The following is a 27,446-nucleotide window of genomic DNA, read 5'->3' as shown; positions in this document are numbered from 1 at the left end:
ACAATTGTACGTTGCATGTTCGAGGGTCGGTAAACCTGACAATCTATTTATATGTAGCGACAATTTGACAGCGAAGAATGTTGTATATTCGCAAGTTTTACGCAGTTAATTTGTATTGTATCTATCTATCTATATAAAAACGAGTTGTGTGTATGCATGTTTGTTTGTAAAAAGAGCGTTTGCATATGACGTCATTATTAGTACATAAGGCTTTGTATATGCACAGACAATGGGAAAGCCAAGAATGTTGTATATTCGCAAGTTTTACGTAGTTTGAAACACATATATAAATCTATCTATATTCACAGGTAGGACACAGGGACACAACTACAATGGCACGTAACTAATAATGCGCGTAACGACTTACACGCGCGGGGGGGCTTGGGGGGGCGCAAAGCGCCCCACCATGGACAATTGTACGTTGCATGTTCGAGGGTCGGTAAACCTGACAATCTATTTATATGCAGCGACAATTGGACAGCGAAGAATGTTGTATATTCGCAAGTTTTACGCAGTTAATTTGTATTGTATCTATCTATCTATCTATCTATATAAAAACGAGTTGTGTGTATGCATGTTTGTTTGTTTGTAAAAAGAGCGTTTGCATATGACGTCATTATTAGTACATACGGCTTTGTATATGCACAGACAATGGGAAAGCCAAGAATGTTGTATATTCGCAATGTTTACGTAGTTTGAAACACATATATAAATCTATCTATATTCACAGGTGGGACACAGGGACACAACTACAATGGCGCGTAACTAATATGGCACGTAACGACTTACGCGCGCGGGGGGCTTGGGGGGGCGCGAAGCGCCCCACCCCAACAGCTAGTTATTTATATTTTATTGCTATTTTCTATTTTAGCTATGTGCTATATTAAAACAGTTAGACTGGTAACTGGTCGTTTTTATTTGTCACCCCCTGTGCCTTGTTTTTTCACAGCTATTAAAAAGCACAGGTCTCTTGAAACACAAAGTACACCATTAGAACCGCCTTGTCCGAAAACCCTAAACAGGAAACGTAGAGTCCTTTGGCTTAAAGAACAAGGAAAATCCATAGACTTCAAAAACAAGGAAAGTGGCTGAAACCACGATATTCTGCATCAAAAGCATAGCTATTTTCATTTCTCCTTCTCTGCAGCTAGCGGTGCACTGAAACATCATAGAGAGCTGTTTCGTGCCTCATTTTAAAGGCTATTGCTACATATAGTTCCTTTTGTAAATAACAAAAAATAATTTTAATCGTTGTTGCAGAGGTAGCTGCAACCTAGTACATCATGGTTGCTACGGTAGCGGCTAAATAAGAGAGTAAAGATCTATGGTTACCCCCTTTTTTAGGTATATTGGCTTGATGTTGTTTTTTATTTATCTTCATTACGAAGAATCTAAAAATTTTCTTGCCCCCCTACATTTTCATTAATCAGCATCACGACTTTTTTATCTCGAAACTTTTAGCTATTCCGCAAGGTGACTTGATTTCTTATTTAAAAATTTTGCCCACATATATGAGGACAAAAAACTTTGGACAATCATTTTCCCACTCTGACAGGTGAAGAGCTACAAGAAGCGTCATTACGCGGTAGTAAAACTCCTTTTTGTGAATTTCTGGGAGACTAAAATGTAGCTTGTTTGGGAAATAATACGTCTTCCAGTTTTTAAATTTCAAAGTTCTTGAACATGAAGGTCCGGGGCAAGGCGCCAAAAATTGCGACTCTTAACTGGTTTACGTAAAATTTCAAGTTATCCTAATATCATTTTAACTGAAATACAAATTTACACTTCATGAACAAATAAAAAACAAAATAAGACAAATAGACATATGTAGGAGGCAGAATGTACATTTATTATGTTTCACTTACAAAATCTTGTTTCCAAATAAACTCCTCTTTGTAATTCGGACCTTCATCGCAATTGTTTTCACAAGTAAAAATAGCAAGTGTACCCCAATCTAGTGGGTCCTTTAATGGATCAAGGTTCAAACTATTCAGAAGCTGTGGCATAACCTAAAATACACAAAAAGACAGTGAATACAGTAAATTGTCGGCCAATAAATATCCAGCCTAGAAGAAGAAAGGTAAAAGTAGAAATAGATGTACAAAGGAAGTACTATAGCCCTGCGATACAGGGTTTGTGCTTATAAAGGAAGTGCAAGCTCTGTACCACAAGCTGACAAGTGGCACATTCCATGGAACGTTTTCCGCTATCTATCCAAATAACAGAATTTTATACAAATTATAATTGCACAAATATAATAATAATTACTATAATAATCATACAAATAGCAAAATTCTACTAGTGAGTCAACAGGAAGCTTTTATTTATTTAAACACAAATCTGTCAGTAGAAAAAACGGATATTTTTAATTTCCGTATAAACCAAATAGCTTCTCATTTCATGTTTTTTGGGCATCGTCAAATGATGTCGCTGAAGCGAAACACAAATGCTACTTTCCTCTAGAGTTTTATTCATCCAGTTTACTACAGTTTAAATTCATATCTTTTTATAGATGACCCTACCGTAAAAATAACGCTTAACACTTCGCTTTGCGTAAAACATTTCGCATTCGGCTAAAAACATTTTCGCTTTGGACACACAGCGGTTACTAAAAATGTTTTTCAAGACATTGCTATGAGAAGGGGATAAAGCCAATAAGCTATATAACATGTGGAACGTGTTCTTCGAATGTATTTACTTCCATTCAATTAATTAGTTCCTATTTTGTTTATTTTTGAGGTCACTGTTATACAATACTTATTACAGCATTACTATTCCATTAAACATACCTCCTTGAGCCATAGTGAGCTAAAACTAAGAAAGAAAGCAAATTATGAGGGAAAATAAAGGAAAATTGTTATAGAAGATAACAATATTCAAAACCCCTTGTCTGGGACGTCTCCTTTAAACAAAATTTTACCAACTAGCACAACGTGCTCTAAAACCCTCAAAACAATATGTGAATCCCATATATCAAAAATAATTTTCTAGATTTTCTTCTTCATTTGTTTTTTCCTCAACCCTTGTTCTTTCCTCTTAAGTCTTGAAGTTCTTGTAAAATACTTCCAATTCAAATTAAACAGACAAGTCTTTCTTATAGAATTGCGACACATATTCAAACTTTAACGTAAAGAGCGAGGGTTTGGGGGGGGCAGCCCCCCTTATATACGGAATAATTGCAGAAGAATGAACAACGAATGAAGAAAAAACACAGAAACAATTCCAAAAGAATGATACTTCCCATGGTCTTTGCCTAATTGTATCAATTTTTTTTACCCACACTTTTAAGACTAATTTACGAGTCGGAGAAAGATGTTTCGTTTTCTGAAGTAATAGCTTTTTTACCTCCATTATTAACAACAATTTACGGGTCAAAGAAATGTTTCGGGAGATGGGGGTCGAATCAGGTAACCCTCTTGGATATGGCCCTGTAAATAGCCCCGCTCCCTACGTCTCTCTCTCTCTATTCCTGTTAGAAAAAAAAGCAATACTAGAACTGTTTGAATAGCTTTAAAATTCGAGGGAAAAAACTGACATTTTCGGGGGATTTTTTCCAGCTTTTACCCCCTGTTTAATGTTTTTCTTCCTCTTCTTCTTACTTTCATAATATTCTTTCAGAAGGCTTCTGGAATTGTACTTATGACAGTACTATCGACTTAAGCGTCTTTTTGTATTTGTAAGGCTCTTCAAACTTAAGAAAGACATGCGTTTTGCCTTTTCAACTATACAAAATTCATTGCTTTGCATTTATATATTTCTAAAACACGTCTTGAGATTTAAACAGGTTTTTATTTAAATAAAACTTTAGCAAAGAAAGAACGTTATGAAAAAATAAGAATTAACTTACAGTTTTCTGTATTCAATGGAATATTTGTCTGTGTGTTCTAATATTATTGTCTTTTTCTCAGAAATACCGGCCCAAAACGTAATGTCTGCAATTAAGTACAGAACAAAATTTTATATTCGGTTAAAATGTTTTTTAAAAACATTTTATTTTTTCCAGTATAAAGAAGACACTTTTCCTTAAGCTCCATGGACTAATATTGGTGGTGGACCCCTCATTTTGGTGGTTTATCGTCGAAAACTTTTTATTGATCTCTGTTATTCTAAAAATCTACGATAAAGAAAATGTTTTCCTTGGGACTACGATCCGAAAGTAGAATTGGAGAATAGATAAACCGTTTTTGTTTGTTTTTTATAGAGTGTCATCTATGGTATTTTGACCCTGAAAAGTTACGGATAGCTTTATGATACCATCTAGATCATATAAGATACTGTTTCAAGTTTCATCCATCACGATGTCTACGATTGATAAGGATAGCGTTCAACTAGCTGCAAAGTCAATTTAGTCACTTCTTTCGGTATTATGGATAGCTTGTGATGAGCTATAAAAAAATACAAATAAATTTCAATAATTCCAGTTAGCTTTGGCCCAAGATTCCAATCTTGGATATTCTTATTATTTTTCTTTTTTTGATGTCTCGAAACAAATTTATATTAATTGAAATAAAACTGAATTTGGTATTATGTAAAAAAAAAAAGAAAACTATCACAAAACATCTTACCCAATCCGAAATTTGAGGTTGGTTATTGAATGAATAAACAAGAGACCAACTAACCTGAAATTCAAATGTTCTTTTGCCGTCGCAATACTGACATTTAGCTATGTCTATTTCACTAGGGATGTTTTTGTCTGAGACCCAAAGAGGTTTCGCCTTGTTGTACCTAATTACTTGATCTTGATTGTGTTTGATTAGATCTTTAAACTTCATAAAATGTTTATCTTCTGAAGTCCCGATAGCGTTCAGCTCTGCATCTACAGTAGGATCGTCTATAAAATACAATATTTTTTCAATGAAAACTGTAGAATAAGGTTCGGAAAATCAGTGAATATCACTTCGCAGGCTACATTTTACACTGTGCAGAAAAAAAGCCTTCATGAAGGTAACTATTCTATTCACTTTTGTTTCAATTTGAATATGAAAATTCCATTTTTCTGATTGTGTGGAATTATGTCCCAATGATATTTTTCGCTGGTCCTAAAGTAGGATCATGAGTAAAAATCCATATTCTCAATCGACAACCATAGAGGTAGGTTCTAACAGTAAGTGAACTTCACTTCGACAGCCAGATTTTACATCGCTGCTAAAAAAAAACACATTTACGTAAGAGGCTAATCTATTTACTTCTGTTTCTTCCCAGGTTTGGCAAATTTGTAGTTCAGTTTGGCACAACTATGTTTCTATGGCGTTCAACTCTGTGTGTAAAGTAGGATCGTATATAAAAATGTACATATTTTTTACTATACCATTCACTTCTGTTTCTGACCAGGTTATGTTAAATTTCGTTTCTCTGGTTTGCAGAATCCACAGTAGGATCATTTTTTAAAAATGTAATCCTTATGATCAGCTACAGAGGTATGTACTGGCAGCAGGTTAATTTTGCTTGTGAAGCTGGACTTTTTATATCACCAAAACAAAATGTTGTTTCGTGGGTACTATTCACTTCACTTCTGTTCCCGATAAGATATGAGAAAATCATTCCTCTGGCCAGTAAAATTATTTCCCTAACACAATTCCATTGAAATCCGAAACACGAGAAAAATGCGACCATAATATTTATTCTGTAATCTTTCTTGTAATTTTGCTAAGAAATAAGTACAGGATATCTAGCAAGACTATCTCTAGGATATCTAGGTAGATATGCGCTCTTCCAACGTGGCGATACTGGAGAATGTAAGAGCGAAACAAAATTTGAGTCCTTACTAAAAAGATGTTAATCTATTGCATGTTGATGGCAAAACACTAAGCACTAAAACAGAAAAGAAGAAAAATATTCTTCTTTTTCCTCTGAAAATCTTTACCGAAGTAATTTTTTCTACCAGCAGATTAAAAGCAATGTTCTCTATCTCAGAGGAGTTACAGTGAAACACTCTGGGGTGTTCTTACATTTAGGCACTAAATGCAAGAATTTGAAGGAACAAAAGAAGAAAGGGAGTGGCGCAGAAAATACAACTATTAAACACTATTGTAAGCCAACTATTTAAAGGACACAATTATAGTTTTAAAAAAAAGCATTTCGCACTAATGGTAAAACCCTCCATTTGTTTCTTTATTATTTTGTGACGGCTGATTTTTTTTTTTTTTTTCTTTTTATTATTTTTTTTTTACTTCTTTGGGGACACAAAAGTTAATTAATTAAAAGTAAAACAAATAAATTGACAACAAATAATTCAATTAATTTCATATTTTATACCTCTATTATTTATATTTTTAATGTATTATATTATTTAATTACATTATATTATTTATATATTTATAATTTTTTTACCTCTTTGGGGAAATAAATAGTTAAATTGATTTTATATTCTATACCTCTATAATTTATATTTTTCATTTGATTATATTGTATTATTTATATATTTATATTTTATTTTTTATGTTTTTTTATTTCTTTGGGGACACAAGGTTAATTAATTAGAAGTAAAACTAATAAATTGAAAATAAATAGTTAAATTGATTTTATATACTATACCTCTATTATTTATATTTTTCATTTTATTATATTGTATTATTTATATATTTATATTTTATTTTTTATGTTTTTTTATTTCTTTGGGGACACAAGGTTAATTAATTAAAAGTAAAACTAATAAATTAAAAAAAATAGTTGAATTAATTTTGACGATGCTCGTTTATTTCGTTGCAAAATAGTCAGCAACATTGTCCAAAGCACGCCAAGTAGGAGGACAGTAGGAGTTATTTAAGGAATTCAGTCTTCAAGCACAGAGAATGCATTACAAATCAATAAAATTAATAAATAAATTAATAAAATATCAGTGTAAAGATGTGCTTGAATTATTAGTTTTACTTTTATTTGACCTTTCCTACTTCTGCTTTGATTGGTTCCACATCTTTAATTGTTTCTTTTATTTTGTTCTATTATTTGTTCTTAATACTACTTCTAGTTTTTACTCTCTTACTTTTATTTGATCTCTTCTGCTTCAGCTTTTATTTGTTCAACTTCTACTTATTTATTCCTTATATGTTCTTTTATTTGTTCTTTATTCTACATTTTACACTTCAACTTTTATTTGATCTCTTCTACTTCTACTTTTATTTGTTCTGCTTCAACTTCTTAATTTGTTCTTTTGTTTTGTTTTATTTATTTGTTCTCTATTCTGCTTCTACTTTTTACTCTTCAACTTTTATTTGATCTCTTCTACGCTTACTTTTATTTGTTCTACTGCAACTTCTTTATTCTTTATTTGTTCTTTTATTTTGTTCTATTATTTATTCTTTACTCTACTTCTAATTTTTACTCTACTACTTTTATTTAATCTCTTCTACTTCTACTTTTATTTGTTCTACTTCAATTTCTTTATTTGCTCTTTTATTTTGTTCTATTATTTGTTCTTTATTCTACTTCTACTTCTTACTCTTCTACTTTTATTTGATTTCTTTGATTTCTACTTTTATTTGTTCTACTACAACTTCTTTATTCTTTATTTGTTCTTTTATTTTGTTCCATTATTCGTTCTTTATTCTACTTCTAATTTTTACTCTTCTACTTTAATTTGATCTCTTCTACTTCTACTTTCATTTGTTCTAATTCAACTTCTTTATTCTTTATTTGTTCTGCTATTTTGTTCTATTATTTGTTCTTTATTCTGCTTCTACTTTCTACTCTTCTACTTTTATTTGAGCTCATCTACTTTTTGAGCATTGACTGAACGTACAATCTGCTAGCTTACTAAAATCCCATTTTAGACTAAACCAAACAGCATTAGCATCAACGTTACTTCTTTGGCAATATTGCTAAGTGGCTTCGAACTAGGCAAGTCTCCATGTCCCACAGTTTCAACCTCCAGTCTTTGAAAATATACAAAACACACACTATCAGATCAGCTTATACAAGTTAGAAGGTTTTATTACAATGCTCCTCAAACTGAGAGTAATAGCCCATTATCTTAAAGTCCAATCTGTTACGACGATTTGTATGGTCTTTTTTCTCTTATTTATTTCGTTATCAAGATATTGATAAGTTGTTTAATTATTCGAAATACGATACATCTAATTATGTCATTTTAAAAATAGATAGAAATCAGAGCTTTAGATATAAGGCTTGTGTGTTACGGCTCTTCAAGGAGGATCTTGAGGGGAGGAGGAACTTGAGTGTGGGGACGAGAAGCTTCTTTGCAAAAACTTGTAATGCATTTTTTATGTATTCCGCTCTCCTTTAAAATTCAAGTCACGTGACGTAACGCCTTTAAAGTTACTACAAGCCTACGAGAGTCATTAGGTAACCATTCCCGACAAAAATTAAATAAAAAAACTAGTTTTTATTCAACTGAAAGTAAGGAGTAACATTAAAACTTAAAACGAACAGAAATTATTATGTATGTGGAGGGGTTGCCCCCTCTTCAACACCTTTCTCTTTCCGCTATAGTTTTTTGGTACTTTCTTAAGAGTTTCTTGTTGTTCTAATGAAAAGACCCTTGTGTTTCAGGAGTCAATCTTAAAGAATTGCAACAAAATTCAAACTTTAGCGTAAAGAACCAGGTGTTGAAGAGGGGGCAACCTTCTTCATATACATAATAATTTCTGTTCGTTTCAAGTTTTAATGTTGCTCCTTCCTTTCAGTTGAAAAAATTGCTTTTTTTTATTTAATTACTGATCTTTTTTCAATGACGGCGGGAAATCAGGCTGCACCTCCAGAAAAATGCCCCTCTCCACTGGATTATCCCCAAGGCAATTCAATCCAGGTGAAAATTTACCCCAGATAATTATCCTTAGCATCCCCATGCGTAAAAATGAAACAGAAAAGAGAAACCAAGTCATAAAAACAATTTTGTATAGGAATTATGGCAAGTTCCTCCACTGTAAAATTTCTCCTGAAAAGTGCACCTCCTGAAAAATCCCCGCATGGAGAAAACCCTTGCATAAAATTCATCCCCCACCCAAAAATGTATGCATACTTCCTAATAACGAATACTATTCGTAAGCAATGGGCCAATTTTATAACGTAAGACCCTTTCCCCTGGGGCTGTGGAGGGTCATTTTATACTAAAAGATATAGTTATTGGACCTTTTAGCTATGATGAACAAAATGGCTATCTCAAAATTTTGATCAGACGATTTTAGCAAAAGAGGGCGGTAGAGGGGACCTAGTTACCCTCGAATCTTTTTGATCAATTAAAAAGATAGCACCAGAGCTTTTAATTTCTGTTCGAATGAGCCCTATCCCAATATTCTATGACAATTAGTTCGATACGATCGCCCCTGAAGAAAAATGAACACACGTCTATGATCTTTCATCCAGCAAAGAATTTCAATATTTCATATTTTTGCAGATAGGAGGTTGAAACCTCAACAAAAAGGTTCTCTGATATGCTGAATCTGATGGTGTGATTACCATCAAGATTCTCCAACTTTTAAGGGCTATTTACTCCCTTTTTCAAAAATAATACAAATTCTCTCAGGCTCTTAGCCATTGATAAGAATATCCAATTCTTTTGATATTAAAAAAAAATTCTTAACTGAAAGTAAGGAGCGATATTAAAACTTAAAACGAACAGAAATTACTCGGTATATGAAAGCGGCTGTTACCTCCTCAATGCCCCGCTCTTTACGCTAAAGTTTGGCTCTTTCTCTCAATTCTACTTTTTAAAACAGTAAAAAACTTTAGCGTAAAGAGCAGGGAGTTGAGGAGGGAACAGCCCCTTTCATATACGGAGTAATTTCTGTTCGTTTTAAGTTTTAATAGCGCTTCTTACTTTCAGTTAAAAAAAACTTGTTTTTTTCTTCATTTTTGATTTTGGCTCTCCGTATATGAATAATTAAAACGAAATTCGCATATTAATTTATTTTTATGGCTAGATGGCTTTCTCATAGTTTTGATCGGACGATTTTGAGAAAAAAAGATGGAGGAAGTAGGCCTAGTTACCCTCCAATTTTTTGGTTATTTAAAAAGGCAACTAAAACTTTAAATTTTTTACGAACGTTTTTATTAGTAAAAATATACGTAACTTACGAATTAACTTACGTAACGACCTTCTACATTCCTATGTTTTTATTACGTATATGAGGGGGGTCACACCCTCGTCAATACCTCGCTCTTTACACTAAGGCTTAAGCTGTGTCCCAATTCCTCAAGAATGACCCCTGAATCACAATGGCCGTAGAATAAATAGTTGAAACTAATAGAATTACTTTAGCGTAAAGAGCAGGGTATTAGGAGGTGAGCCCCTCATATGCGTAATAATTTCTGTTCGTTTAAAGTTTTAGGGCTGCTCCTTACTTTCAGTTGAAAAAACTTTTTCAAATCTATTTTTTTAATGTTCTTTAAAAAAAAATTCTAAAAAATCCTGCACCCCATTCATGGAAATTTTCTTCCCCATGACAAATTCCTCCGTGGAAAGCCCCCCTCAAATAACCCCCTCCCCTCAACCCCTCCACCACAACCAAAAAAAAAACCTGAAAGCGTCTGTACACTTCCCAATAACCATTACTATATGTAAACACTGGTCAAAGTTTGTAACTTGTAGCCGCTCCCACGGGGACTGAGGGGGAGTAAGTCGCCCCCAAAGACATAGTTATCAGGTTTTTTGACTATTTTGAATAGAATGGCTATCTCAGAATTTTGATCCAGTAACTTTGCGTAAAAAATGAGCGTGGGAGGGGGCCCAGGTGCCCTCCAATTTTTTTGGTTACTTAAAAAGGGTACCAGAACTTTTAATTTCCGTTAGAATGAGCCCTCACATGACATTCTTGGACCACTGGGTCGATACGATAACCCCTGGAAAAACAAAACAAAAAAAAAACAAATAAACACGCATCCGTGATCCGTCTTGTGGCAAAAAATGCAAAATTCCAAATTTTTGAAGATAGGAGCTTTAAAATTCTACTGTAGGGTTCTCTGATACGCTGAATCTGATGGTGTAATTTTGTTAAGATTCTATGACTGTTAAGGGGTGTTTCCCCCTGTTTTCTAAAATAAGGCAAATTTTCTCAGGTTCGTAATTTTTGACGTGTAAGTCTAAACTTAATCAAACTTATATATATTCAAAATCAACATTAAAATGCGATCCTTTTGATGTAACTATTGTTATAAAAATTCCAGTTTTTAGAGTTTCGCTTACTATTGAGCCGGGTCGCTCGTTACTACAGTTCGTTACCACGAACTGTATGATATCTACTGGTATGAAAATTCCGGTTTTTAGAGTTTCGTTACTATTGACCCGCGTCACTCCTTACACGTCAATCCTTATGTTTGCAAAAATAATTCTCTTTTTTTGGAAACAAAGTGTTTGCAAAAGTGTTTGCTAATTTTTTTTAAAGTTTCTATGTCTTTAATACGCTTCACTAAACTAGACCTAAAACCTTTAATAAATATTTATATATTATTTAATACAAAACACAACAAATGCTTTAATAAGTTAAACTGAGGATCTGTTAATACTGTTAATATTGAGGATTAGATTATTTCGAAAATACCAAAATTCAAAAAATAGAAACATTTACACATTATCAAAGATTTCTGTTAAAAAGTTTGCAATGTATTTCATATCGAAACAAGAAAAATTTAAGGAAGACCTATTCCTCTTTATCACTAAACTGATTCTTCTTAATTTTTAATGGTGTAGATTAAAAGAAATTTCGGTCACCTTAGGCATTTTTTGGGGGAGCGGGATCATAGGGAAGTCTCAAGGGAGAATTCTACGAAAATAAGGGATTTCCTGTATCTTTCAATTCACATAGTTAAATTCAAACCATATGCTTTGGGGACGAGGGGTCAGCTCAGGGGAAAAATCCACGAAGAATAAGATATTTTCTGTATCTTTAATAAAGCCTACTTAGTTAAATTTAGCCCGTATTTTTACAAGAACCATTTAGCAGCCCTTCCCAGTTATAAAAGATCTCTAAACGGAAACACAACTCTTTTAAGTAAGTTTCTACGTCTTTAGTAGGCTTCAGAAAACCACCCTTCAAAAAATATTAACATTAGTTACCAATTTATTGCAAAATACGAAAATCTAAAGGATGGAAAACACCTACACATTATTAAAGTTTTTGGCTAAAAAGTTTATAATGCAGTGCATGTCGAAACGGCAACAATGGAGATATATTCCTCTTCTTAACCTAAAAAATCCTTCTGAACTTTTAATTTTAATTTCTGAACTTTCAAAACCAGCTTTGAACATCTCAAGTTTTTTGTTATATTCCGTGGTGTGTGTATATCTATATTTTTAAATTTTGGAACTAGATATCCGGATTGCATTGGTAGCTAGCAGCCTAGTAAGAAAGGATCATCTTAATATAAATGGATAAAGGTTGGAGGGAGATATTGAAAAACATGGTTGCTAGACATCAATTTGAGGCATCGTATATGTTCGATAATTCCCCCAGCTAAAATCAAAATGCCAAGAATTACTAGTTAAACATCTTCAATTTTCGTACCAACGAAGTAAAAAATTTTTAAACTTTTCAATTTTTCAGGATATTTTGGGCCAATCTTAGGGAGGAAAATTCCGTTAAGGAAAGAGGATTTTGTATGTCTTTAATATACACAATGAAATTAGACCCGTAAAAATTTAATACAAAAGATGCTTCATTTTGAAAATTTAAAAACTTCTTGCCAAGATGCTTAAAAAGTGAAAATATAAAAGGAAGAAATACGTCAGCGTTTCAATAAATATCTTGATTATAAAGTTGGTAATGTGTTACACCATCGAACAAGGACCAAGGGAGAATACATTTTTCATCCTTTCCCATCCTTTTTTTCTGATCTCATCCTTCATTTAAAGATTTCCTCCAAATTCCTTTACTGTAGAGATTTGTTCCGTTAATAGATTAACAGCAACGTTTAATATCTTGTGGGAACTAATAGTGAAATACTCTGGGGTGTATTTTTACGTAGGAAGATCGCAACAGAGAGGAATTACATAATAATTAGATGTCTTTTTGACAAATTTTTAGAAATATTCACCAACCTAGAACATAAATACTCAGAATACTGAATTGAGTTTATTATTCAATTTAATTAAGAATATATCAATTTACCTATATAACTGCCTTTAGATTTTAACATCAATAGCATGAATAAGATATTGTAGCATTGCGGTGTGTCAAATTATAGGCTAATAATGGCAGAAATAATCAGCTAAGTTATAAATAGCTGCGAAAGTTATAAAAATTATTTCTGAGGGAGAAAATGGGGGAAAGCTATAAAAATACGAGAACAAACTTGAAAATAAGAAAAATCGAGTACATTTGAAACGTGAAAATTTATAGCCATTTTAAATTTGTTACAAAATAAAACGCAGTATATTACAGTAAAAATAAAAATGCAATCCACAAAATATATATTGACATTGATAGCAACGGGAAGTTGTTAAGATGAACTGTAGACACGAAGCTTAGTTTTAGAGGAGGCGACTTGAAACCCAGTCTCATTGAGACCAGAGCAAACTATATTAACTGTATTTTAGAGAACTTATTAATCATACCCCCCGATATTTCTGTCTGACTCATAAAAACGTAACAAGAATACATGTAAGAAAAAACTTTGATTCGTCTTATGAGTTTTGTTTGCCCCCCCCCCTGAAATATTTCATTTCCATTCTATCTTTGCACAAATTTTCAAAGCCCTTCAAACTATATCATAAAGGCTAACAAAACGGTTTTTGATACAAACTTTATTCATCCGTTATTAAAAACTTTGGTTCGTCTTATAAGTTGTGTTTGCCCCCCCCCCCCCTGAAATGTTTCATTTCCATTCTATCTTTGCACAAACTTTCAAAGCCCTTTAAACTATATTATAAAGGCTAACAAAACGGTTTTTGATGCAAAATAGGAGGAATTCAACAAACATAAAGATTAGATAGAGAGAGATTAGAGACAGAGATTAGTCTTTCTTTTCAGCAAATGAGGCTTGATCCCTGGTACTATCTTTAAAAACACTGTTTAATGAAATAAAACATTAAATTTTTGCACGTTTTGTATTTAGTGTGAAGGAAGAGGCTATTGAACATCACTCAGCAGTTTCAAATCAGTACTTAATGCTAATATGTCGGTAACTCGAGCCAGTCATTAACATTCAGATCCGAAAAAAATCGTATGATGTTACATAACCAATACATGAAGCCTGAAGCCAAACAAATAAAATTCAATACAAGTTTTATACGGCTGGAAGATCAAGTTACAACTTAAAGGAAAATTTTTGGGTTTGAAAGGGGGTAAGAGGATTTCAAAGTTTGTGTTGAGGGAAAGGGGCGAAATATTTTCCCTAAGTTTTCACAAAAGAGTGTACACTAAAGTTTTTTTTTTGCTTGTTTATGTCTCTCGATCAGCAATTAACTCTATTTAGTATATATAGATTATGGATGAATAACTTATGCCAGAGCTTGAATTTAGTGCCCAGAATGGGTAGGGCTACTAGACTCTGTTTAAACATAGTACTGATGGTTTCGCAACAATAAAATCGGCCACCTTTCCCAAAGGAAATACTCTGCATCCTATGATAAAGTCATGGAATTCAAATTAATAAAAAAAAAGCATAAATAAAAGTTGTCACGAATGGTATAATCGATGAGATGGATAATCAATCCATCTCAGAATTTTTAAGTAGCGCTAGTTCGTTGGATTGAACCTTCTCGTCGGTATTTTTTGTATCAATTACTACGTTCTTACTTACCGGCAAATATACCAGCCTTTCCTTCTTTCTTCAAATCATTCAATCTATTCAACTCGCATTTGACTGTTTTTTCTACTTTACCAAGAGTTTCTTCTTCTATAACTATTTTAAATTCTGGGAATAGAAAATCGTTCCTGCTTTCTTCTTCTTTGGTTTGACTCCCTAAAAGTTCGAAAGACAATTACTGCTTTTATTGGTATAATTTGACCTGACTTATTTTGAAAATCTTGAATTTTTTTTTATTTCAGCACTACTTTAGAAGGAGGCTCCTAAGCAAGAGGGAGGAAAGATGAAAATCTTATCATATGTCAAAAGCTTTCCTTGTCTCTTTAACACATTCTTAAATTCCCTCTTCTTTCAAACTTTCCCACTTCTAACTGCCTATCTTCCAACTTAATATGATGCAACAATTGAGCGCACCTGGATGTATCAAACCTTCCATTATTATCCTAGATGGAAATTGCACACAGATATCCTAGATGGAATTGTATTTTCGTGGATGTAAGAGCATAAGACATAACTTTTGGCCAACAAGTTGTTTTGCTAAGCATTCTCGCTCTTCAAATCTCCACCTCCCCAGGGGAAAACATTCAGCCCACTGTCTCTCTGTTAAAGTTAAGGTTTTTTTTTCACCAGGTCTGTGAAGTCCCGTATTTTCTGGTTTCAGTAGTAGAGTTTATCATATTTAAATGAACTCTCTTTCTCGCTTTCTTTCTGTCTCTTTTTCTTTATTTTTTTGATGAGTAAATGTTCTAGATGTTATTTCTTTAAATGTTTAATAGTTTAGTGTTGAGAGATTTTTAAACCCCTCTCTTACAAGCCATGGAGCCTTTGTGGGGATTTACCATTGTATTATTGAATCTGTTTTCTTTAATATATCTATTTATCTATCTGTATATGGTAGGTAACATAATATGTATAAAAATTGTGTCTGTGGGCACTCTTCTTCTCCATAGAAAAAGCAAAATTTACCGTCACAAAAGGCTGTTGTTTGGTCTTTGCCAAGCAGTGGGGGCCCATAGCTAAATCTCACTAAACAACTAAATTTTTAATCAGATTTTACTGAAGAGCCAACTTCAATTTTTTTTTTTTCCAAAGGGGTGGTGAACGATTTAGCTACGTTTTAAGCGATAAATAGTGTGAACTAAGTCAAAATAGAGTAAACAGGGTTTTTTTTGTAGTGCTACTACAACTACCAAAATTCTTCACAGCACGAAGCTGCCAGAGACCAAAACATCACAAAGCCATGCCAATTTTTTGCTACATTTACCTCAAGGATCACCTTCCCTAGAGAAAGAAGAACTTGTGACAGGTAGTTTCGAACCGGAGGCCATGAGCCACAGTCAACAACACTGGTATACTATGAATACCAAGTTCACCTCTGCACTTCTTGAACAATAGCAAGAAGAATAACCTGATTTGTACAATCGGATAATCAACAAAAAGGAAACGTATAAGGGAGCAAACCCATAGAATAAAGGGATGTTGTAAAAGTATTAGTTACACCTGCTAAGGAATAAGCCAAAAGCACTTCCGAAATAACTGGTTCTACTTTCCTTGAATTTTCAAAACGTCGTTAAAGCTCAATCCTGCAGCTATGAGATAACAAATCCAAAAAAAAAACTCCAATTCTTTTCTAGTTGTGCTGAAGTCAGAGTTCGTAACGCAACTCTCCACCAGCTGATGCCAATGAATCCAATTAAATCTAGACCGACAGTATATTCTATTACGCTGGGAAATAGGCAGCATTTGCACTGTAATTGTGGATAGTGGGGAATCACAGAGTTCGGCTTGTTTCTTCCCAATCAAAGAGAGTTCGTACACGTCCTCAAGTTCATCACAGTGTTTTTAGTCTGTAGGGTCACAATAGACTGGCTGGGAACATGCCAAGATAGCTTGGCCTAGCAATGTCAAGGAGTACATGTCAAGTAGGGGTCCATCTTGGTCAGTATTTGGTTCCCCACACATGGCGGTATGCTTTTATCAATGTCCTCCTCAGGCATTTCCCTAAAGCCTTATCTTTAATTCCTGATGGTTTCATACCTGCAAATATGATACAACAATTGGAAGGATGTTTATCACAAAATAGCAATGCAAAAGAAGCTTAAATAGCCAAAAATGCTCAACAAAAACCCTAAATAGAGGAACTAACCAGTTCTAATAATTCAGTGCTATGATATGGTGTTAACTAGGCTACAATTTCTTTGAGGACACCCCTCTTCAAGTTTACCTCATAAAACTGTAAGCAGTCACAAATATTGTCAAGCGAATTTGTGAAAGGTGTACTCAGACGCCACTTCGATGCTGTGCATGCAGAATTTCCTAACCCTTACATGTGAGTGAGACTCAATAAGATTATCAACGCAATAACTTCTAAGCTCAGCAACAGAACAGAAGTAAAAATGCAACAACAACAAAATTTAATGTATCATATATTGGCACTAGAGTGCCCCCTTAGCTCATGGGTACATCCTATTTCTAGCAACTTGCAGAAGATAACTGTACTTTCATCTTTATGAAAGCAAACTTAAGATTTGGGACTACCACAAAAATAATAGAATTAATTGAAAGACAAAAAAGAACAACGAACTTCTCATTAATTTTGAAAATTAATATTATTCACTAAAAAAATAAAAAAATCAAAAGAATATTGAGGAAATAATAAGCTTTCCAAGCATGGATTATTGCTTCTACTGAGGCTATACATTAAAGACAATGTCAATTTTTTTTAATTTTTCACTTAACCTCCAAAACAAAATTAAAAAGCAGTTGCACATTCAGGGTTTAACCATAATAAAAAAAAACTAATGATGCTTTTAAGATGACTGAGTTAAACACAGCAATATAACCGAGAAATCTTACCATTAGTATTTTGGCAAAACTTCTTATGTTTAGACCAGTCAGCAATTTGGTGTTCCCTTCCACAGTAGGATCGTTTCTTGCATTTTGAACAAACAGACATGCTCCCACATCCACAGTAGCTGCATACTTTTGTGAATTTATCAACAATAATTTCTGGGTGCCAATTTTCTCTATCTTCAGGGTCTTCAGGAGGGTAGAATTCATTTCTTTGAGGAAGCTGAGAACGGAAGGTCTTGAATGTTTTACCACACTCCTTGCAACAAAAAACGAAAACAGTCCTATGGTAGCAGGTGGCTTTCACTGGTTCCCCATTACTGTCATCAACAGGGGCATATAGCTGAAGTAAAAATGCTAATCCCTTTCCACAATTTAAACATTTCAAATCACTAGATTTAGGTATATTTTTTAAGTCTAGCCAAGATGGTTTTCCTCCAACCTTGGATGGCAAATAGCGACTTAAAAGATTCCAGCTTTCAGCTTCTTCACAAAACCCCAGTTCAGCACCCTCACCATAAGACATTGTGCTAGAAGTAAAAAATACAGAAAAAAAAGTTAGAAAAAACAAATTGTAGAAAAGAAAACTGCACAATTCAGGTTCTATTTCATCCCACAAGAATGAATGTTTTGGAATCTTTTTGGAAAATTAATTCACACAGCTCCTAAGTGGTCCTCTAATGGGTATATAAGCAACCAGCACATTTACAGAGAAAAGTGATTCATATAGAATAAATAATTTAAGGAAAATGAAGATGGGCTCATTTGATCATAAATTCTGATTTCTACTGCTCATTTTAAAGGCCAAAACCAACCAGAAGGGCAACAGCCTCCTCCCATGCCCTTGTTGCTCACGGACGTCCTAGTAGACTCTTCCCCATGGGACTGAACCAAAATATTGAGATAGTCATTTCACTCAGAATAATCAAAAGGTACAAAATTTTCCTAAGGTGGTTCAATGATATCTGGAGCCCCAAGAGCTACGATCCTAAATTATGCAAATGACCCATTCTTTACAATGCATACTAGTTGAAAAGGTGGCATGTTAGCCTACACCTTACTCAATCCAGGATCGTTCACTTAAATTTCAATATTTATGACTAGAGACATAAATTGGGTCCACAGCCCCTCCAAAACACCTTTTCCTCTTCCACCACCAACTTTTAGTAGAAAGGTGAGCAGTTTCTATCTTGTTGTAACCAGAACCATGCAAAGACTTTTAATCCGCAAGATTAGAAGCAAACAGGTGACCAGTGAAAATTTGTAGTCAAAACAGGATAAGTCCTGAACTTGTTGTAAAAATCAGCTCATGAACTTGTTGTACAAGAAAAGTGATAAGAGTTAGTGTGCTAATTATAGAAGCATTAGCTTGATTTCTGTAAAAAGCAAATTACTTAGTAAGATGATACTTTTTGGGCTTAAGAGATGCTGCACAAAGTATGTATATCGGTATAAATGTATATCTGGATCTGCATTAGATTCAAATATTTCCTTTCTTGTATTATCAAAGAGATCACCTTGAAGGATTTGCAGGATGCTGGGTTTAAGATGACAGTTCTATCAATTTGTTTCGGTATTGCAAATGTTTCAAGTAACAATGTGCTGTCAAGTACCAGGTGTATAGTTTTCAATTGTCCAAATGTAGGTCTATAGAAATGAAACTTTTCCATTATGTGAACTTAAAAAAAAAAAAAAAAAAAAAAAAAAAAAAAAAAACACTAATTTTGCTCAGGGTGCAGAAATAAATCTACAGAAAGCCAACATTATAAAAATTCGAGTAGATTTTTTTTTACAATTTTACAAGACAGTTCTTCTGTTCTTGATAAGTCAATAATAAACAGTGTGTTTTATATGATGCATTACATTATTTCCTTGTTTTTTTTTTCTTTTCTTTTTTTTTAATCAGATTTCATCAAACGTTATGTTACTTTTTTACAGAAGAAATTTGCATTATCAACATATTGAAAATAATTGTATTTATTAGTTTTTGATGGATTAGTTTTGCCACACAGCCTGCAAAGTCCACGACTGCTGAAGGAACTAAGCCCTGCTATTTCAGCGCCCTTGGTAAAATTATTTAGCTTGTCGCTAACACAAGAAAAGCTTCCAAGGGATTGGAAGAAGGCAATAGTCATCCCAATTCATAAGAAGGGTAGCAAAACTTCAGCAGCAAACTATAGACCTATCAGCCTTACCTGTGTGGCATGCAAGGTTATGGAGAGAATTCTCAACAAAAACATCATTAACCATCTTGAGGCTAACTCACTCATCAGCAGCACCCAGCATGGTTTTCGTTCTAAGAGATCAGTGGATACAAACCTTCTTGAGTCTTACAGTCTTGTAACTGACCTACTTGAAAAAGGAGTACCAGTGGATACATTCCTGCTGGATCTAGCCAAAGCTTTCGACAAAGTTTCTCACTGCTACCTCATTCACAGGCTATGCACCCTGTCTCTTAGTCCAAAAGTGACCAGTTGGATCGAGGGTTTTCTGAGGGACAGAACGCAGCAAGTGAAAGTGACCACTAGACCAAACAGTCACGCACTCTCTGATGAAGTCAAAGTCACCAGCGGGGTCCCCCAGGGCAGTGTCCTGGGCCCTACCCTGTTCAATATATACGTAAATGAGCTAGCCCTTACCACCAGCAACAAAACCAGTCTCTATGCGGATGATTCAAAACTCGTAGGTCCTGCCAATACCCCTTCTGCCTGCCAATCCCTCCAAACTGATCTCAGCCACATGTGCTCCTGGTTCAAAAGATGGTTGCTGGAATTCAACGCTGAAAAATGCAAGGTCATACACTTTGGACACAACAACCTCCAGCAACAATACCAAATGACCCAAAACCCTGGGAGTCACAACATACTGGAGCATGTTCAGGGGGAGAGAGACCTTGGTTATTGTAGACTCCCAGTTGAAATTCAGCTCCCACTCACAAAAGATCTCAGCCAATGCTAGCAGAGCCCTAGGCATCATTAAACACAGCATTACCAGCAGAAGTAGACATGTAATCACCAAGCTCTACAAAGGACTGGCAAGACCATGTTTTGAGGTGGGGACCATCCCGGCCACCCCTCGATTCAAAAAGGATAAGGTAGTGCTTGAGCAAATCCAACAAAGGGCCACTAAACTGATTGCCGGTATGGAAAATAAGCCCTACAGTGAAGAGCTGAGGAAACTCAACCTCCCCTCTTAGGCTACAGGCAGAAACGTGGGGGATATGATCCAGGCACACAAAGTCCTCTCTACCAATCAAGAAAATGAGCTCCTGGAAATTGACCCCTCCCACATAACACGAGGACACCCAAAACAAATCCGCAAAGTTCATGCAAGGACTGGAGCAAGATGTAGCTTCTTCTTGAACTGGATTGTGAACCTCTGGAACAACCTCAACGAGAACACTGTTTCTGCTGAATTAACAGATGTATTCAAACACCGTGTGGATGCTGAGTGGAGAGACAAACCGTGGAGATTTGACTGGGATGCACCAGAATCTAATCAACCACGTATGCAACTGTCATCACAAGGAGTGATTCAACAGGATCAAAAGTCCTTATTTCACTCCGAGCTGTGATTTATGTAATTTAAGGTAATTGTGCCACACCATTTTGTGTCTCATTTATGTCTCAACATTATTTCAAAAATAATAAAAACTTAACTTAAAAAATGCCAACCCTAGAGCTATATAGGACCATTAGAGGAGGCTGGAGAAAAATTATCAAACATTCCAACAAGACCCTAAAAATGAACATAAAATCAGCAATTTTAAAAAGTTTCTCTTTTTGTTCTAGCATATCTCCTTCTGAAGAACTGCTAGACATTAACCATAAATTTGTCCAATGAATTTTTATGAAAATTTAGGCTGGTGACGTGAACGCTGCTAGAGCCATTCCTGGGTGCCGAGGTGGCACCCAGTGAAAAATTAATTACAACACCCACTCCTTACTCAAATCTAAGCAGAAATCAGTCAAATCAAAGAGATAAATTTGATCAAAGTAGGCCAAACCCCCATCCAGGATACCAGGGTTGCTCTCCCTCTCTTTGAACAGCTCTGGACGCCACTGTACTAGAGCACTTAATTTTCCTTCTCCATATAACCTAGGAAATTCTTGTTCTCTTGGAAATATTGGTCTGAAACCTGTCTACTAGGCCTAGTGATAAATGAAATATGGAAATCAAAGAACTAGAGGCTCTTTAGGCCTGCAGGAGGCTCAGAACTACTTTCTCAGGCTGGAAAAAAAATTTAGGGTGAAGCATCCTTTGCTAGCTTAGAAATAATATCCACTACTAATACTTAAATAATGATGAAGAACACACTGCCTTTCCATGATACAACTACAGAAGAAAAAATAATGAGGACTTTTTTCCCAAAAAACTACTTTATTGTAAGTGTTTTATTGTTTATTTTTTTTTTTTGCTGAAAACAGCCCTTAGATATAGGGCCGAAATATTCAAATAGGTTTTGTTGGTCTTGGAAAAAAAGTCCTCATTATTCTCGCTTCTATAGTTGTACTACTAATACTACTACTAATAACTCACCACAGCACCAAACGGCCTGAGGCCAACACAGCTATGTATGCTCCTCCTCCGCCACTTTCTATTCAGAGCCTCCCTCTTTACACCCTCCTAAGAAGTTCCCATTTCCTTTAAATCTTTATTTATGACACCCTTCCATCTCTGACAAGGACAACCTGCTTTCCATTTAGCCTTAGAGGGTTGACCAAAAAGGACAATCTTAGGCAATCTGTCATCCTTCATCTGTAGAATGTGGCCAAGCCATCTCAACCTTTCTTTCATTATAGCCCTAAAAAGTGTGATTGATCTGCATTTTTCATACAGCCTATTGTTTGAAATACAGTCAGCCAGGTACCAAGAAAAATCTGTAGGTAATTTCTCTGGAAAACACTTAGTTAATTCTTCTTCTGCTTTTCAGAGCACCCATGTGTCAGATCCATATTTGACCACTGTCATCACTGTACCTTCCAATATTCTAATACTGGTCTACAGACTGATCTTGCTATTCTTCCAAACTTTTTTTTAACTGTGAAAAAACGCCCTGAGCCTTGGCTGTTCTACTTTTAACATGTTCACTGCTCTCACCATCTTTACTAATAATACTACCAAGGTTAGTGAAGCTGCCCACCTGATCAATCTTCTTGTTACTCAACATCACCTTTTCATCTTCACTTATTCCTAGCCTTAGTGACTTAGTCTTCATAACATTAATTTTCAAGCCTATTCTAGAACCCTGAACTCACAAAAGTCTAAGAGTTCATTCATTTTGCTCACACTTCCATCTAATATGCTTAAATTATCAGCATAATCTAAGTCCAGGAGAGTTCCCCCTCCCCCATTTGATTCAGTGGTTTCCCATTGCCTTTCCTGTGCTCCTTAAGACAAAGTCCATCAAAATAATCTATATAAAGTGGGATAGAACACAACCCTGCTCCTGATCTAATACAAAACCAGCTGCTAACCTCATTTCCTACCTTAATCACAGCAGTATTATTCTCATACATAGCATGAATCACTTTAATATATTTGTCTGGTATACCATATAAGGATAAGACCTTTGCTAAAGCTCTTCTATCACAAAATAAAATGCTTAGTTATAATCTATAAAACTGAGGACCAAAGGTGTTTGACAACTAAGGCCCTTCTCAATTATTAACCTAATAGGGAAACTTTGGTTGAAACATCCTATACCTTTTCTAAACCTGCACTATTCTTCTCTTAAAACTTTGTCTACAGCATCTCTCAGTCTAAAAAGTATCATATTACTAAGTAATTTGCTACCTATAGAGACCAGACTAATGCCTCAACAATTACAACACTCACTCTTATCATCTTTCTTATACAGTGGTTTAAATAAGGTTTTCCTAAAATCATTAGGTACTTCCCCTTTTTCAAAAACCACATTCATAATCCTCAGTAGCTTATTTATAACCTCAAATCCACCATATTCAAGAAACTCATCTACCACACTATCAGCACCTAGAACCTTATCATTTTCTCTAATCCTTTTAGTAATGTTGCTAATTCTTCCTCACAAAACAAATCTTCCTTCACATTCAAGGTATCACAAACTTTTTCATTTTCCTCTATATTTTTCCTGTAACTGTATCTTGATTTAGCACATTCTCAAAATGCTCTGCCCTTCTCTCTTTAACTCTTTTCTTATCACTAATTGTGGCCCCATTCCTATTTTCACTGGGACAAGTCAAGATTGACTACTGCCTTGCAATTTATTAACATGCCAGTATAATATTTTACTATTATGATGTACAGCTGCATCTTCCAAAACCTTGACAATTTTATCCCTCCTTAGTTCATACTTTAATGGTTTCCCCACTTTGTTTACATTCCTTTTGTTTTTATATGATCTATCACTCAGATAATTCTTGTACAATTCCCTTCTACTCTCTATTAAACATAAAGCTTTTTCACTAACATTCCTAGTTGTAGTAGTAGCTTTCTTCCCTAAGAAACCATCAGCAACTTCACAAATTGTATTTCAAAAATTACTCCATCTATCTTCCACATTGTCAAATTTTAAACTCTCAAGTTTAGTATTCAACTGTTCCTGGAAAGTTTCTCTCAAATTTCATCCTGGAGTCTACCAACATCATAACTTCCTGGAAGGTAGTGACCCTTCCAAAATTTCAGCTTTAAATTAACCCTAAACACTACTAGATGGTAATCTTTACTTTTAACATCAATAACAGTATTCCTATATACCCTAGTATCTTGTATTGATCCTGCTAGTCTTCAGTTTATATAACATAATCAATAAGGTTTGCTGTCTTACCATCACATGAATACTATGTCAACTTATGTGTCATTTTATGACCAAACACTGTATTGGTTATAATTAGGTTGTTACACCTACAAAATTGCAAAAGTCTGTAGCCATTACTGTTTCCTTTTCCTACACCTAATATACAAAGGCTAGGATACCATCTACCCCTGTTTCTACTAACTTGGGCATTAAAATCTCCTAGTAAAAACACTATATTTCTACCTGGTCTATTTGCTCCTGTAACTGTAAGTAAAATTCATCTGAGTCACTAGGATCTCTGCCAGTCAGTTCAGCAGGTGCATATACTACTATAACTGATACCCTGAACTTTTTAGTCATAAAATGAGCAATTAGTATTCTATTATCAATACCTTACAAGTATAAACAATACCTTACAAGTATAAACAAGACTTAGCAGCTTTCTTATTCATCATGAGCCCTACTCCCTGCCTATGTACCCCATCCTTCCTGGCTGAGTAAACAAATTCTGTATCACCTAATTTCATGCTTCCTACTCCTGGGATATGAGTTTCTGAAACTCCCATTAAGTCCAGTTAAAACCATCTAAATTTGTCAGTCAAAATGTCAATACAATAGTCATTTTTTAAAGTTGTAACATTCCTAGTTCTAATTTATAAATTATTGAAATTATTTTGGCCTCAGGAAAAGCAATGATCCCAGGTACCAATGCAGGAAGGGGACCAACACCACATTACTCAAGCCAGCTTAGAACCAGACAGCAAGAAGTCCCTGGGACCTCCAGTATGATAAGAGGCATTGTGTAATCCTAGGTCCATCTTGGTCACAACATATTTCTCAGCATTTGGCAACACTCATCTATCAACAAGAGTCAAAATCCTGCACTGACAATCCCATGCCTATTACCTCTGACTCATCATATATTCATACCTACAAATATTATGCTACTACAGGGAGACAACACATAGTAGATAAATTAGCTAAGAAGAGGTTTTTTGGCCCAAAAACACCCATCAAAACCAACCAAGCCCAGAAGAAATATCCAACAATCAGAGTCCCATGCAAATGCTGTATTGTTTACTGGGCTATAAATTCCTCAAGGGGTGCCACTCCTCAAGCAGGAAAAGTTGACGATACAGTCCCTAGTCTTGCAGGTACCCCATAAGGATTGAGGCAGCCCTTTGCAGAGACCATTGTCTATAGATCTGGATCTTATGCCCTGCCACAGTTGTCCTCCTATAGAGGATCCTCCCACAAGGGTGTTCTGCATCACCAATGCAATTTAACCCATGACTAGGAAAAGCTTTGTAACCCTTGGAACATGTTGACACACCAGTGGGCCCTATCGGGTGTACATTTGAGGGCTGTTCTTCCTCCTCTATCTGTATTTATGGCTCTGGGCAACAGTGGCCCATTTTCTATTATGGACCCCCAGGGACAAGGTCCCCCTAGGTCTGTGCCTCCTATGGAAGTACCTTACCTATCTGTAGGATGTTCCCCTATCTGTTGTCCTCTACTAAACCTACCATAATTAACAAATAATTTACTAACTAACTTATTACAAACAATGCTAGTAATAGAGAAGTAGACTTAAATAGCTAGTTTGACCTGCTTCAAACATCTCATAGAACACACCTGAGAGAATTGAAGTTAACAAGAACACTTATTACAAACAATGCTAGTAATATAGAAGTAGACTTAAATAGCCAAATTGGCCTGCTTGAAACACCTCACAAGCCAGACTTTATAGAAAACACCTAAGAGAATTTAAATTAAGAAGAATACTTAGTAATACAGAAGCAGACTTAAATAGCCAAATTGGCCTGCTTGAAACACCTCATAAGCCAGACCTTATAAAAAACACCTAAGAGAATCTAAATTAAGAAGAATACTTATTACAAACAATGCTAGTAACAAAGAAGTAGACCTAAATAGCCAATTTGACCTACTTGAAACACTTTGCAAGCCACACCTTATAGAGAACACCTAAGAGAATTTAAATTAAGAGGAATACTTATTACAAACAATACTAGTAGCCTAATACAGAAGCAGACCTAAATAGCTAGTTTGGCCTGTCTGAAACACCTCACAAGCCAGACATTATAGAAAACACCTAAGAGAATTTAAATTAAGAAGAATACTTAGGCCTATTATAAACAATGCTGTTAATACAGAAGTAGACATACTTAGCTTGTTTTGCCTGCTTGAAACACCTCAAGAGCCACACCTAATAATATAATATATAATAGCCACAACAAATAATACACTATAAACTAATTCAGGTCTAAGGTCAAAATTTTTAATATTTGGTAAAATTCTAGTTTATTGACTTTAGGCTATCTTAGAAAGGGATAGGGTTGGGAAAATGAAACTTTCAGGGATGGGTCGATAGGCTAAAGTATATCCCAGGAAGGTATTTTGAAGTATCCACCTCTACTCCTTCTCCCTCTAGATGGCCCTGAAGTTTATTTTTCAGTTACCAGTTTCTTGTCTCTGCCTTTAGTTCTGAAAATGCAATTTATGTTATTTGAATAGAATTCTGAGCCATATCAAAGTTTTTTTTCAAAATTTAGGAAATGTATTTGCATATCTTTAAAACCTTATAGCCTAAATTGGGATTGAGCAAAGTTGTGAAGCTGGGAATAGAATTCTGAGCCATATCAATTTTTTTTCAAAATTTAGGGAAAGTATTTGAATATCTTTAAAACCTTATAAATTGGGATTGAGCAAAATTGTGAAGCCAAAAACAAATTTATTGTAGGCTATCCTACTTAATTCAAGCAGAAGATCTATTTTGCAAGGTTTAATTTTTATAACACACATGTTTTAAAGGTAGGACCCTCTAGAGGGAGAAGGAGTAGAGGTGGGCATTTCAAATTACCTTCTGGTGACATACTTTAGCCTTTAGCCACATCCCTGAAAATTTCATTTCCCTAACCTAACCCCTTTCCGAGATAGTCAAAAGTCACTAAACAAGAATTTTACCAAATATTCATTTCCCTGATTCATTTACTTCCAAAAATATTAACACAATCTTGAATTATACGGTTTATTGTGCTTACTTATTTGTCAGAAACGTCCACGCTTATCTATTTTCAAATATATTACTACATTTTCG

At 34.7% G+C, this 27,446-nt stretch overlaps 1 protein-coding gene across 2 annotated transcripts; it reads right to left on the bottom strand.

Moving 5' to 3' along the window:
• Nucleotides 1-1,828: 1,828 nt before the first annotated feature.
• On the bottom strand, nucleotides 1,829-27,446 carry LOC136028936 (programmed cell death protein 2-like). 2 transcript variants are annotated; one of them, XM_065706918.1, is made up of 5 exons: nucleotides 27,391-27,446; nucleotides 17,557-18,080; nucleotides 14,695-14,856; nucleotides 4,620-4,831; nucleotides 1,829-2,009 (listed from the first exon to the last, which is right to left on the bottom strand). In XM_065706918.1, exons 2-5 carry the CDS (start codon nucleotides 18,074-18,076, stop codon nucleotides 1,851-1,853), a joined length of 1,053 nt encoding a protein of 350 aa, XP_065562990.1. In that variant the 5' UTR covers nucleotides 18,077-18,080; nucleotides 27,391-27,446; the 3' UTR covers nucleotides 1,829-1,850. The 2 variants fall into 2 exon arrangements, with proteins under 2 accessions (XP_065562990.1, XP_065562991.1); XM_065706919.1 differs by lacking the exon at nucleotides 27,391-27,446 and adding an exon at nucleotides 26,515-26,633.

This window comes from Artemia franciscana, chromosome 7 (genome assembly GCF_032884065.1).
Source record: "Artemia franciscana chromosome 7, ASM3288406v1, whole genome shotgun sequence".
Classification (NCBI taxonomy): Eukaryota; Metazoa; Arthropoda; class Branchiopoda; order Anostraca; family Artemiidae; genus Artemia; species Artemia franciscana.
Note: the sequence above shows the minus strand (reverse complement) of the source record. Positions and strands in the feature narration are given on the sequence as shown.

What these genes read in the sequence shown, in the direction of transcription:
- LOC136028936 (XM_065706918.1), bottom strand. Translation starts at nt 18,076, where the DNA reads ATGTCTTATGGTGAGGGTGCTGAACTGGGGTTTTGTGAAGAAGCTGAA. An exon ending in GTTTTGCCAAAATACTAATG is followed by an intron (nt 14,857 to 17,556) that starts GTAAGATTTCTC and finishes TCGAACTTTTAG; the next exon opens with GGAGTCAAACCAAAGAAGAA. An exon ending in AAAGAACATTTGAATTTCAG is followed by an intron (nt 2,010 to 4,619) that starts GTTAGTTGGTCT and finishes TGTGTATTTTAG; the next exon opens with GTTATGCCACAGCTTCTGAA.